Source organism: Lingula anatina, chromosome 1 (assembly GCF_051362555.1).
Source record: "Lingula anatina isolate TDL-2025a chromosome 1, LinAna3.0, whole genome shotgun sequence".
NCBI lineage: Eukaryota > Metazoa > Brachiopoda > Lingulata > Lingulida > Lingulidae > Lingula > Lingula anatina.
In genome coordinates this window covers 15,761,674-15,775,202 of record NC_141767.1, presented here as the reverse complement: position 1 = coordinate 15,775,202, position 13,529 = coordinate 15,761,674, and the positions used below count along the sequence as shown (strand labels likewise).

At 35.7% G+C, this 13,529-nt stretch overlaps 1 protein-coding gene across 1 annotated transcript in view; it reads left to right on the top strand.

The window, feature by feature from the left end:
- The first annotated feature begins 968 nt into the window (after positions 1 to 968).
- Positions 969 to 13,529, top strand: part of LOC147764013 (uncharacterized) — a 20,663-nt gene continuing 8,102 nt past the window's right edge. The window contains exons 1-15 of the mRNA XM_087001100.1: positions 969 to 2,914; positions 4,101 to 4,218; positions 4,558 to 4,661; positions 5,024 to 5,121; positions 5,810 to 5,910; positions 6,257 to 6,412; positions 6,809 to 7,113; positions 7,400 to 7,544; positions 7,750 to 7,944; positions 8,262 to 8,330; positions 8,560 to 8,664; positions 8,799 to 8,892; positions 10,201 to 10,292; positions 10,622 to 10,855; positions 11,832 to 11,999. Coding sequence (XP_086857226.1) covers positions 2,789 to 2,914; positions 4,101 to 4,218; positions 4,558 to 4,661; positions 5,024 to 5,121; positions 5,810 to 5,910; positions 6,257 to 6,412; positions 6,809 to 7,113; positions 7,400 to 7,544; positions 7,750 to 7,944; positions 8,262 to 8,330; positions 8,560 to 8,664; positions 8,799 to 8,892; positions 10,201 to 10,292; positions 10,622 to 10,855; positions 11,832 to 11,999 — 2,110 coding nt within the window. The 5' untranslated portion in view covers positions 969 to 2,788. The remainder of the gene's footprint in view (positions 2,915 to 4,100; positions 4,219 to 4,557; positions 4,662 to 5,023; positions 5,122 to 5,809; positions 5,911 to 6,256; positions 6,413 to 6,808; positions 7,114 to 7,399; positions 7,545 to 7,749; positions 7,945 to 8,261; positions 8,331 to 8,559; positions 8,665 to 8,798; positions 8,893 to 10,200; positions 10,293 to 10,621; positions 10,856 to 11,831; positions 12,000 to 13,529) is intronic.

Genomic DNA, 13,529 nt, shown 5'->3' with positions numbered 1-13,529 from the left:
CACATTCTATTTTAAAATTTGTTTTTGACAGCGATTTAAGCACAGGTAACAGTAATTACATTGCAGATGGTGAGAACGCAATGAGAAATAACAGACTAACATAAGAATTTAAAGACTGCATTAAACAAAGTGCATTGTCAGCAGAATAACGTAACATTACAAATTATTTTAAGAAACACCTACTAATTTGACTTTATCGGTATAATTATGTTCGAATAGCGTAAGATTACAGAATAGTTTAATAAACTCTGTGTACAATGTTTATAATATGACTTTATCCGTGTAAAATTTTCCGGAACATCGGGATTTAAAGACATTAGATTAAATATTTTTATTATATTGCTAATAATGTGTCTTGGTCCGTATAATAAAGGCCGAATAACTGTTTGATACATGGCAGGTTCACCTATTCAAAAAACACGCTCATTACATGATTGCAAGGTGTGATCGTAGCATTCAAAACCTTTCGCTGACATAACTTCACTTGTAAGTTTACGGCGGTTGTCGGTTTTTGGATCACAGAATATATGTAAGGATCGTCTTCAAGGTCTCGAAGAGATATGTAAAAATCATACGCTTCCAGAATGACACTGGTTTTGACCTGTTGAAACGCCTCTTCTATAAACCGATATTCTGACACAGACCAAACGGGTTCGATGCACTCGTGTTCGCGCTGGTTTCCATGGGCGGTCTGGCAACCGGTGCAATTTCGACTCTTCAGATAGTTAATCATAGATAGTTAAACTCCACAGAATAAATATTTTAACTGTCTATGCACGAATAAAGCACACATATTAAAACTGAGCAAAATAATTCAAAAACTGTTTTTTTGTATTATATTAAGTTTCTTTTGTTTTGAAAATTCTGAAAGGATATGTTCTAAGCGTTGTTTCATTAAATCACTTTTGGTAACCGTTAATTGCATAAAACTAATTAAGCGAAATCCCCCCCCCCCCCACACACACACACAATTTATTAAACGACTCTAGCAAATAAATGTAAGAAAAACGACATTAGTCTTTAGTAGCCAGAATTGTTTATTATTATTAAACAGAATAAAACTTAGTCCACCCTACAACAAGGCGAGACGCCCAGAGGCCGACCTGTGCGCTGTAAAGACCGATCGGCGGTCATCTAGTCCTCTCCGCACGGTGAGGAAGGACCGGAACACCCTGCCAGTGCACCGTATAGACCGATCGGCGGTCTTCTCGGTCTCCCCGCACGGCGAGAAGATAACATAATCTCCGGTCACCCCTCTCTCCATCAACTCTTGTTTCCCTCTGCAAAAACGATTCTGGTTTCTTAAAATCATTTTTTACACGACACTAGTTGCTAGTTACCAGGCTCGTTTTTGAAAAACGACACCAGTTTCTGGTTGCCAGAATCGATTTTGAAATACGAAACTAGTTTCTGGTTATCAGGTTCGTTTTTGAAATAATGACACAAGTTTTTGAAAAACGAAACTGGAAACTAGATACTAGACACTAACGTGAGGGCCCCTGGCAAGGAAATGCCAAACGATAAGATAGGTCTATTATGAATATTAATGAAGTGAACAGACGTATTGTAAATATTTGAAAAATCTGACAGTAAGATGTCTTTCCTTTATATTATACCTTGGTGGACAATCGGTATGATAAAACAAAAAGAACACAGTCCCGAGAGAACTACGAAGGACAGGGTCCAGCTAAGGGTCCCATTATCTCTCACTTGCCCATTTCTATTTGTTTAATAGATCACGTATTCTATGATGATCATCATCACAATTCGACTTGAATGCGGAAGGATTTACTTTGGGATTATAACCAAGCAGGCAAGATACTATAATAGTCATAAGTTGGCGATTAGAATTATTTGATTTTAAGCCAAACACAGACCAATAAATGAACCACAGGCAGCATATAAAAAAAGTTTGTTCGTTTATTTCATGCTCGAGAGCTCTGCCATGAGGGGAGGGGCAGGACGGGACCCTCTTATGCCCACCTTTATGTCTGCCCTGTTACTGTTTATGGTAATGAATATATGTAATATCGACTGATATCGACGACAGTGCATTATTCAGTACATAATGACCACCAATATTCTGTGGTATAAAATCGATTATGTATTGCCTTGTCGTTGTTGGTCACTGTACTTCACAGCTTCTAGACATAATTTGTCCCAGTAAGCTGTTTTGAAGACAAAGATGGCACTGCTACTGCTGTTGTCGCTGTTAACGGTGCTGATGGATATTGCATTCAGCTATAATGCTATAACATCGTGTCCAGCTAACGCCTTGACGTCCTCCTACATCAACGTACTGCCAGCCGCTACTGCAGGTTTGGAGCAATTATCCTCATTAAAATTTGATTAAGATCAAATTTGTAGTATAAGATTGGTTCTTGGAATTTTTTCTAACACTCCGAAAAAATATTTGGATATATTTAGTTCACGAGCACTGCGGTGTTATCCACCATTTGATCCGACTAAACCTTTCTGCAGCGGTGCACATATATATGAATAAATAAATTTTAGAAATAACGAAATAATTTATCAGCTAATTATAAATTAATTAATGAATAAAAATAGATATAAAAAACCCATTGTGGTATAGTAAAGTGTACACTGTAGTTTAGCGATTATGTGAAAATGGAAAAACGGTGCCTGTATTTCTGTAGTAAAATATCATTTTGAAAATGTGCTTTTTGTCATAGTCCTGAATTCCACCTTCGAGTTGCTGACCGAGGATGCACAAACCACAGGGCACTGTAGTCTAAAATGCCTCCAAAATGTTGGATGTGAGAGCGCCATGTTCAACCAGACGGCCAGAGAGTGCCACCTTCTTTCGGACTCGCTATTTAACAGCGTGAATTTTGACGGCGGCGACACCTCGGGAGATTCTGAGATATATCTGATTCACGTCAGACCCTCAGGGGTAAGTTAAAACAAAAGACTGATACACCCTGGAGGTGCAATATGTGTTGTTGATAATTGGGTTTCCTTTAGGTCGTAATTCGAATTCAATGTCATTTACACCATTGGTTAAAGGGGTTGTCCCATTTCCAATTCCATGTGCATTTATTTACATATGATCACCTAGCTTACAGGTATAAATTGTTATAGACAGTGCTTTTTATTCCAGATACCATATCTAACATGCTTAATGGTACAGAAAATACAAAATAGTGGTGAAGATATCCATATTTTATACCGTTTATTCAAATTAATAACATACCCCCTCAAATCTGATGTTTCACTGTGATTTTCATAGAGGTAAAAAATGTCCATTAGATTGAAAAGACAACACCAAATGTCACCAAATTTACACACAATTAGCATTAGGATGTGCTCGTTAAAGGTCACGTGGGCAATATCATGTGCGTCTGTTTAAAACATTTGACACCGGTGAGGTGGTCATTTCATTTTGCAAATAAAAGTACAGGGAACTGGAGGTTGGACAACCCCTTGACCAATAGTGTATATTGATTCTTTTACTTGACGATCAATTTTGTTATAAGAAACTATTATGCTTCTAACCAATACAGTCAAACAAATCATTTATCTGCTGTTGATTTCCGTTCCAAATTATCAGAATACAATATCGTAGCCGGACATTTAAACTGTTGCTGCGGCTTTAATGAGCAGCAACTTTCCTTTACTGTTCTCCTGACGGTAAATGTACGATTGCACCAAACGAAATGCATGTAGCTCTTGCTTGTGGAATATTCCATCGTTACCAAAAAGAAAAAAATTGTGTGCAAGTAACAAATTTAAAGCGCATTTCAACATTTCATGTCTCGTCAATTATTTAAAATTTCAGCTGAAGGTCACTTATGATGTTCTTGAAAGTTCATTAAAGCAAAAATACTGTTCCTCTAGTTTTGATGATCGAAGAGAAGTGGCATAATCTTTGGCATACGTTGGCATTTGTTGTTTCATTTGTGTTTTTTTTTTCCTCTAAAATTAAAAGGATAGTTACTCTTCATTTCGGCAGGAAAAACGCCATAAAACGGATTTTCCCGGGGTAAACGACAATTCCCCCATGCAAATAAATAGATAAAAGTGGATAAATGAAACTGCATATAAAATTTAATCCATGCATGTTGGTCCTTTTCTGCCAGGACGAGAACCCCGTGAACCCTGACTTTGCGGGTCCGCCGTCAACCAACTGTGGACCAGGCAGATGCTCGAACGGGAAATGCCGCGATTCATGTGATGGAAACGAAGTGTATTGTGTTGGTAAGAGCTAAGATCTAATTATTAGATCTTAGGTAAGAGCAGTCTTCCTCAAACATACCTCTGATAGTTACTTGATAAGTGAACACAATATCAGATTCATGTACGGTAAACAAAACCCATAACAATTTGTTTAGGATCAATCAATTATTGAGACTAATGATTTCCTTTAAATTTTTTTTGATAAAGGGGGGAGGGGGACAGGGGGTCGATCAAGCCATCGATGAGTAGTCAAATCGATTGACACAAGAATAACGACATTTAATAATTAGATTATAAGTAATTATTTTATTAAAACTGTAAGTGCGGGTTAATTCGATCATTGCCATCTTTCCACTTCAGGTGACAACACGAAATGCCCCGAAGTCCCTGTAGATAACCTGCGCTATTATCACCTTGGAGTACTGAACACAAATCACGATAATGTTGGACAGGGACTTATAACGGTAAAAAAGGAAGAAAAAAATATATTTTCTATTGGACATGGTGTAAAGGACATAATTTGATCAGGTCACCATTCGCCTTCGAATTTTCGAAACCAAGATTTGAGGGGGGGGGGGGGGGGCAGGGTAAAAAAATGCCTGGCATTTCTGCTTGTACTTAAGGTAATTCTTTTCTTAATTTATTACTTTAAATAAATTTAATATACAAATATACTAAGTCAGTTTACATTGGTGATGTTTTTTTTCAATTGCCATGTTTATTCTAATTTTAAAAAAATAAAATACCTGTAAATATGCCATTGTAATATACAACAACATTCCCATGGAGGACATTGAGGCATGCTGCTTATTTTTTTCTTTTCAAGGAAGTAACATTTCCAAAGAAGCATAACTTTACTGCCCTCAGAGTCCAGTGGATAGGTAACCTGAGAGGACCATATAATAATGCAGGAGCGTGTGTCAGGTATGCTCTCTACTGAAGGCCCTTCCAGCTGTTATAAGATTCCTCCATACAATTTTGTAACAGCTAGAAAGGCCACTGGGGAAGCTTATGTCAGGTATGAGGCAATGTGATCAAACCAGGGTTTGTTTCACAAATATAAATAAATAAGCAAAATTGTTAATAAACGGAAGTATGAAGCTTGAAAAAATTCAATCCGAAAAATTTTATATCAGGGATGGGCTTTGAAAAAGGATAAATTATTTTCCATTTAGTGAAATTAATTACCACTAGCTTTTGAAAAATATTTTATGTACTGGTGAAAGCCAGTGCTACCTGGCATTATTATTACCCCCAAAAAATTGCCAATATAGTGTTATGAATAAGCTCAATATTTGTTAAGCAGATTCCATATATCTTAAAAATGTTTGTTTTCTTTCTGAGATATAATCCCTTCCCTTAAAGATATTGTTTCTCACACACATTGGATAACTTTACACATGATTAAAAATACTCATATCCAGTGTTATTGATTTCTTGAATACTGCCATATGTACAATGTCAGTAAGTTATGTACATGTATCACAGGAGTAATGAAATTGTCAGGTATTGATTTTCATGCAAGGTTGATTAATATTTTAGGAAGGCATATACTTTAACATTACACCAAGTAACAAGTCCTTTCCAAGTTGCCAATCATCTTATTTTCCAGATGGTACTTCAAGTTCAACAATATGGAGTGTGGTAATCCAGACACCATTGAGTTTATGCACCATGATGCTAGTGCTAGGGATTTGCACAGACCAGCAAATTGTGAGGTTTTAAAAATAATTAAATTGAATTTACTGAGTTATTCTTATTATTTAAAAGTGACTGTAATGTAAGAAACCCTTTTCATTTTAAAGCTGCAGCACATCATACCAAAAAAATGGTAGCTTGGTTTGTTCTTGGTGCATGTGCGTTCAACTTGGCAAAAATAGGTTACTAATTAGCAGTTTGCTAACTAATATATTATTTGACACTCATTCAGCTCAAATGACCTAATAATTGTATTGTATTGTATTGTATTGTATTGTATTGTATTGTATTGTGTGTGTGTGTGTGTGTGTGTGTGTTTGTGCATGTATGTGTGTATATATCATTGCTTCCATCATTGCAGTGGATGGTATGTGTGAGGGCATTCCTGCTGGAGATGTAACCATTCAGTTTCACACTGGGAAATGTTTTGGTTTCCCTCTATCTAATGGCTTTATTGGTTGGAGCGCAGAATCTGCCCTTATGGTTCAAGAAGTTGACACCAGATATAGCAGACAATGTAAGTTTGAAAAAAAAACTTGAAATTAAAGAATAGAAAATTAAAAATCGAATTAAAAAATTGGATTTTGTTGAATTAATTTCATTGATTTTAAAAGTAGCCCATTTTTATATGTACAGTAGCAATGCTTTTTTTTATTTTAATTCAATTGAATAGATAAGTTAACTTTATATAATATTTGTTAAAGAATTAAAACTTAAAGTATTTGTACCTGCTTAAAATCACACACATATACTTAAATTATGATCTGTTTAAAAACAAGTATTGACTTCTACTAGTTGCAAATGTGACAATGAACCTTAGGAGTTTAATAAACTATTATTATCATTTTATTATTACACAAGTTTACAAGTTGGCAACATTAATTTACAATGTCTACATACTGTTTGCTTTCAGCAAGGAACCTCGACCTTCCAAACCAATCTCCCAAATTTACCACCCTGTATTTCCCAGGATCCAGTACATCTCATTATGCTACAATAGCTGTGAATCTTCCTGACTTAACTGAAGTCACCGTATGCTACTGGCAAAAAATGTCCAGCTATGCACAGACAGCTATGGGAACTTTCTCCTATGCCAATAGTGCAGCAAATAATGCTTTAATGATATGGATTCGATCAGATGGAAAAATCCGTCTTAGCGTGTTGGACACAAATGCTGATGCCAGTTGGAACTCACTAACTGATAATACATGGCACCAGGTAAACAAAAATTGAGAGAAGTAAAATTTCAAATGTATATCGCATGATATATGTGTGTGTGTGTGTGTGTGTGTGTGTGTGTGTGTGTGTACATGTATTCAGAGAAAAATCTAAACATTTTAATGAAAACATCTTTTCAACTGGCCTCCTAAATTTACAGCCTTGCTTGTACAATACCAAATACTATAAAACAATGTGTCAATTTTGCTTTTGGACTGAAATAACCAATAGCAAAAAGAACCTTATCCCACATAATACTTCAGTCTATTTTTACCTGTGTCTCCAGGTGTGTGGCATGTGGCGTAGCAGCGACGGCTACTGGGCAGTCTATGTGGACAGTAGAGAGGCAGGAAGTGGGACTGGATTTCAAACTGGCCAGACAATTGCTGGAGGGGGGACAATTATACTGGGGCAGGACCAGGACAGCATAGGTATAGGCAAAATGACACTAATTTTTTGTTGATTTGTACGCAGTTTTCACCCAAACTGTAATTAAAGTTTGAGCAAATCCTCCTTCCTTTTTAAAGAAATTATTTCAAACATGGCATGTTCATTACTTGGTTTCAGTGTTTCTATAGAAAACTGAATTTTTCGTATCAAGTTTTCATTGGGATCCTTTTTTATTTTCTTTTCAAGGTGGAAGTTTTTCTGCATCTCAGTCTTTTACGGGCTACATGACACGTATCAATATCTGGGATGTTGTTCTACAACCACATGGAATGGGCCAGTGTTACAGTAGCACCTATGGAAATATCTTTGCATTTGATGGAACAAATAACATTTTACAAGCTGGAAGTGTATCGACATCAGCTGATCAGGACATCTGTCTTGGTGAGAAAAACATTTGTTTCAGACACGGGTATATTAATAGCACAATGTTGTAAATGTCATCAAATAAGTTGAACTAGCTAGCAGGCAGGGAAAAAACAGCTTTTACAAAAAAAAAAAAAAAAAAAAAAAAAAAAAAAACTATAGATTTAATGGATGATTAATACCTTGATTTTTTTTAAATGTTTCCATGACATTAAACCCAAAATACCATGGTGCTTCACTGGAAGATTCCACTGCAGTCAGGCTTTTTTTTTTTTTTGTATATAAATTGAAAACTTGTCTATGGGTGATCATCTTCCTCTTTACTTGGTTTTTAGATGTAATGATTCCAACTACTGGAGGCAATTCTGGTGGGGCTGCCTGCTACTGGCCTTTTACATACAATGGTAAGATGTGAGGTGAAAAAAAAACTTCACTTTATTGCAAGCTACATTCAAAATAGTTAATGACAAAGATTGCATTGTATTTTATGGGGTTAGATAAATGCTGGGGATGAGTAATATTTCCTGAGGTTATTTATATTTACTCAGATCCACCTACTGGTATTATGGTAAGTTAAAAATGCCTAAACAAATATGTTTTTTTAAAATTTGATTAAATGACATGATTTTACAGGTCAACAACAGTACTTGTGCCTGGTGGACGAGGAAGGCAGGAGCAGACCTTGGTGTGGAACAACTGCTGACTATGACACTGATGGACTTTGGGGCTACTGTACAGGTATGAGTATACTGAGTATATCATTGATTCTACACATATGTGTGAAAATTGACTTTACATGATGATATTGCTAGTACTTTCAATGCATTGGACAATGATAAAAGTTGCTCAGTCTGGTGGGGTTTTCTTTCCAGTTGCTGGTCATGGAAAAGGTCCAGTCACACAAAATATCTATACATATGGAGGGAATGCTAACGGGTTGATCTGCCAGTTCCCATTTACTTACAAGTAAGTGGTTATTTAACTTAGCAACATTGTCATATCATCAAAGTCACTTTGTTACAAGTGGATTAGAGGTGTGCATTTGTAAAATTTAAGAATTGATCTTTTCAGTTCTTTCAATGGAAAAATTAACATTCCATTAGTTTACAATCTTGTAACAGATTTCAAAACAGGTGGTATATGCTTTGGCTAAAAAACAACATTAATTTTAACAACACTACTGGTATATGTCAATGAAGCTTATAATAAGGGGTACCGGAGGAAATCAGCATTGGTCAGAATTGTGCCGGAAGTGTGACGTCAAGTGGTGTAAGAACTGATGCTGAGTGGTCATTTTTAGCTGGAGGTGAACGGGAGAGAAGACATGGACTCGGAGAAAAAAGCAGTTTTCAAACAACATGGAAAGATAACATTTCTTCTTTATGCATTTTGGGCAGAGAATACTTGTAGAAATGATAGGCACATGATATGAAAACGTGACACGGAACTTGAAGGTGCAAAATCGTGCTTATAATTTGCATACAACTTGTTTTGAAATACATGCTGCATCAACCGCCAGCGCAACAAAGAGCATTTAGGGAAAAGAATTCCCGGGAGGCTATAAATCATTGTCATGTGGAATTTTGACATTTTTATGTAATCTGATATGTCCATATCTAAGTATTTTGGGGTGTTTTATGGTATGTGCTGCAATTATAATGATGTTTTAGAATTCTTGAAGGACCTTGTGAAAACCAGGAAGTAGTTTGGAACTAGCAACTGAATCATACTGATCTAGACTGCTGTGCAAAGATATATCTTTTTTTTTAATATTGTGACGAATTTTTAGATCTTTATATGTCCATCTGACATGAAATTCCACACATAAGATCACACTAATACACCTTTTACACCGGAGTAAGCACTAATCAGTGACAAATGCCAAGACAAAGGTGACATTCTGAGAGCCTATCTGAGCTAAAGATAAAATGTTATCTTACCGTTTTGTTAGAATAACTGCTTTTTTCTCCAAGCCCACGTCTTCATTCCCATTCACCTCCAGCTAAAAATGACCACTCAGCTTTATGTCTTACACCACTACACGTCACTTCCGGCACAATTCTGACCAATGCTGATCTCCTCCGGTACCACTTATAATATATGGAGGTAACTAACTTACTGTGAAACTTAATATGGTAATGCCGTGACAATGTTATATATTTATGCTGTGCATAAAGCTTTCCTTCTAGATTGAAATGACCGTTTATACACTTTATAAGCACCCTACTTGTTATGATGGATATTCTATTATTTGCTATATGAAATATTTTTCAGTGGAGCCTCTCACTACCAGTGTATAGCTGATGGTAATAGTTATGCCCATCCCTGGTGCTACACAGCAGGAGGACTATGGGGATACTGTATAAGTGAGTCTCCATGTATCAATGACAGATTGGGGGGGGGGGGTCCAGAAGATATCTTGTCCCTCAACTCCCACGTACCCACCTTCCTATGTTCCAAAAACAAAATGTCGAAACACTAATCTGAGGTTCAGGAGAACTGTATTTGCCAGGGATCCATAATAGCAATACATACAGTGTTACTGTTTTATAACATTGAAATTCCATGGTAAAGATTTTTGGACAATGAAAATAGGCTTTTATTTTCATCCTGCAGATTATAGATATATTCAACCAGTATCGCCAATCTTGCAAAGTAAATGAATTCTTGGCATGATGTATTTTATATTTTTCAGTTTCTGAGTCATTATATGCTGTCCGGACAGGATCTGACTGTGGAGGGAATGATCTTCAAGGAACAAATGGCTATCTGACCAGTGTCCAGGACTGCATAGATAGATGTAACATGAAACCAGAGTGTAAATCTATAGCATATGCTCCTAGCAGTCACCACTGTTGGCTTAAAACTAAATCTTGTGAAAGCCCAACTTCAAACAATGATAGGTGGATGCTTGAGAAGTATTTTATAGGTAAACTTTCATTCACATTTTTTCATTCATGTTTCAAACTAAATAATGCTATAAGCAAAATCTTGGATTTTTTACTTTTAATAAATATATATATATATATATATATATATATATATATATATATATATATATATATATATATATATATGGTGTACTCAAAATAAATATAATAATATTATTATTATTGTTATAAATGCTGCTCATTCCATTATTGTTATTTTCATTATTATCATTATTATTAGCAGAAGTAGTAACTGAAGTAGTATTATGTGCATGATAATCCTAAATGATATGGTGAAAGATTTTTTTTGACTGAAATGATGACAAATTGAAAAAATGAATTTGAAAAAATCTCTTTGTAACAAATCTCTTCAACTGACCGTTTTGTTAAGTCCCAGACTTCGTCAGTCAGACTTTACGTGAAAATAATGTCACGTTAGATAACGCGCCGGTTCTTGGGCCTTAGTGTTGTGCGCCCAGCTGATCCAATAAAACGAACAAGATTCTCATTTGACACAAGTGGAAATTTAATACTGTCTTTTGGAAAATATACAGAGGTTTCTTCTACATAGTAACTGTCAGTCCAAAATGTATAATGATATCACCAGAGCAGGGCAGCCTTTATAGATCATTCAGGAATTTTAATAACCAGGAAGAAATAACACTTGACTGAGTGCAGTCCTTTTGTCTCAGGCTTTGCCCCAACTCAGTCACCATGTTTCCTGGATCACCATTATCCGCCCTAGCCTTCAAAGGCATTTCTAAATTTTATCTCGTGCCAAGTGCCCCGGTCACGATCATTCCCGAATGTCTGTTGACTGCCCCCTTCTAAGCTTATCTTAGGATATGAATATTATTTTAATTAATTGTTTATATCAATTATAAAATACCCAAAGTGGTATTTTACAGTTTGTGAGAAATTAGATTAATGTCATATAATTTCGGTGTTAGCTGCATATATATTTTTCTATTTCAGATCCAATCAGGAAGACATTTGGTGGGAATTCTGAGGGTATGACATGTGTCCTACCATTCATCTATCAGGACACTGTGTACCATTCTTGTATCACTGTGAACCATAACCAGCCATGGTGTGCCACCACAACCAATTATGATTTAGATGGAAGATGGGGAAATTGCCTAGGTGAGGAAATACAAGTCATACTGTTCAAAATTATGATGTTAACAATGATTTGCAAGCATCCTGTGAAAGATTCTGGAAAGCATCCTGAATTTTTTTTATGAAGCTGCAAGATGAGGCATTATCTATGCAGCAGGCCCATGAAACCATTTTGAGCATGCACTTTCATTTTCATATTTGAAAATGATTTGATAAGTTTCAAATCAACTAGACATGGAAACTTATTTTATATCATATAATTAGAAATGTTTGCTAATATTTCAAAATACAGAAATTTCAAAATGAATACCAAATGTTGAATATTTGACCAATAACATTTCTGTCATTTACAGATCTGTCATGTAAAAAAATATTTGTAATGTCTATACAAATCAAACATGTTAAGTTAAGGTAATTTCCATTTTCTACTCAGTGCTGATGTCCTCCTATGGTGAGTGGAAAGAGGCAGACTGTGGTGGTAATGACCTTGGCACTGTACATTATCGTATAGTTTCTGGAGTGGATGAGTGTGAAAGCCAATGCCGACTCACAGGAGAATGCAGGCTTGCTATGTATCAAGCTTACTCAAACAAGTGCTGGAGTAGGTACACCAATAGTGTATTCATTTTCAGACCTATAGTCAGTAATTTCAAGGTGGTCTTTTTCTGAAAAATTGGAGCTTTTTATACCTTTTTTTACCAGGCCCTACTTGAGAAATCCCTAACAAAATTTCCTATATGGTCCCAAAGCCCAAAATCCTACAGAGTCCTATTGGACATTTGTTCTAGATAAGAATCCAATAGGACATGTCAGGGAATTCCTGTCGAGTCCCATAAAGTCCTAAAGGCTGTCCTATAGGAATTTTTTTTAAGGGTTGGTATAGCATCTAGATCAAAATTTGAATTTTGATATTTTTGTATATAGTATATAGGCAAGTATATTACAATATCATAAATTGTCAGAGTATCAAAGTGTCTACCTCTCAAAGGGGACCAGTGCTGTTCAGTATATACCAAGTAAATGTACCACCTTATGTAAAAAGGGCCTTATATAATGTTCTCTTTGTAGTTCTTTGAATTTTTGCCCTTCTTTTAATTACCCATTTGGTTGCAGCAAGTTTTTTCCCTGATTTCCCTGATACATACTCCAAATGTATAAATATTACAGTATTTTTAATTAACGTGTTTTTTTACATAAAAGAGCAAATTAAGCTTTAAAATATCCAGGTATATATATTTCACATTTTTTTCTCGTGCAATAATATAGGTTTGAACATAAAGATACAAATAAGTATAAAGCAAAAGTGAAAGTTACAACAGTTATATATTATACTATAGGGAAAGGATATTCCTGTCCATCTGGAAGTGGATGGACATATGTGAAGCACTCAAGCCTAGTTAGAACAGGAAAGTATTATCTGTGAAGATATGGCTCTTGTGCTGGGGGTGACATTTCAAATGCCGCAGTATCATCTACCTATGAGGAATGCATTTGGACCTGCAGTGCCATGAAAGATTGCAAATCTTTCTACTACGACAAATCCAACTCCATGTG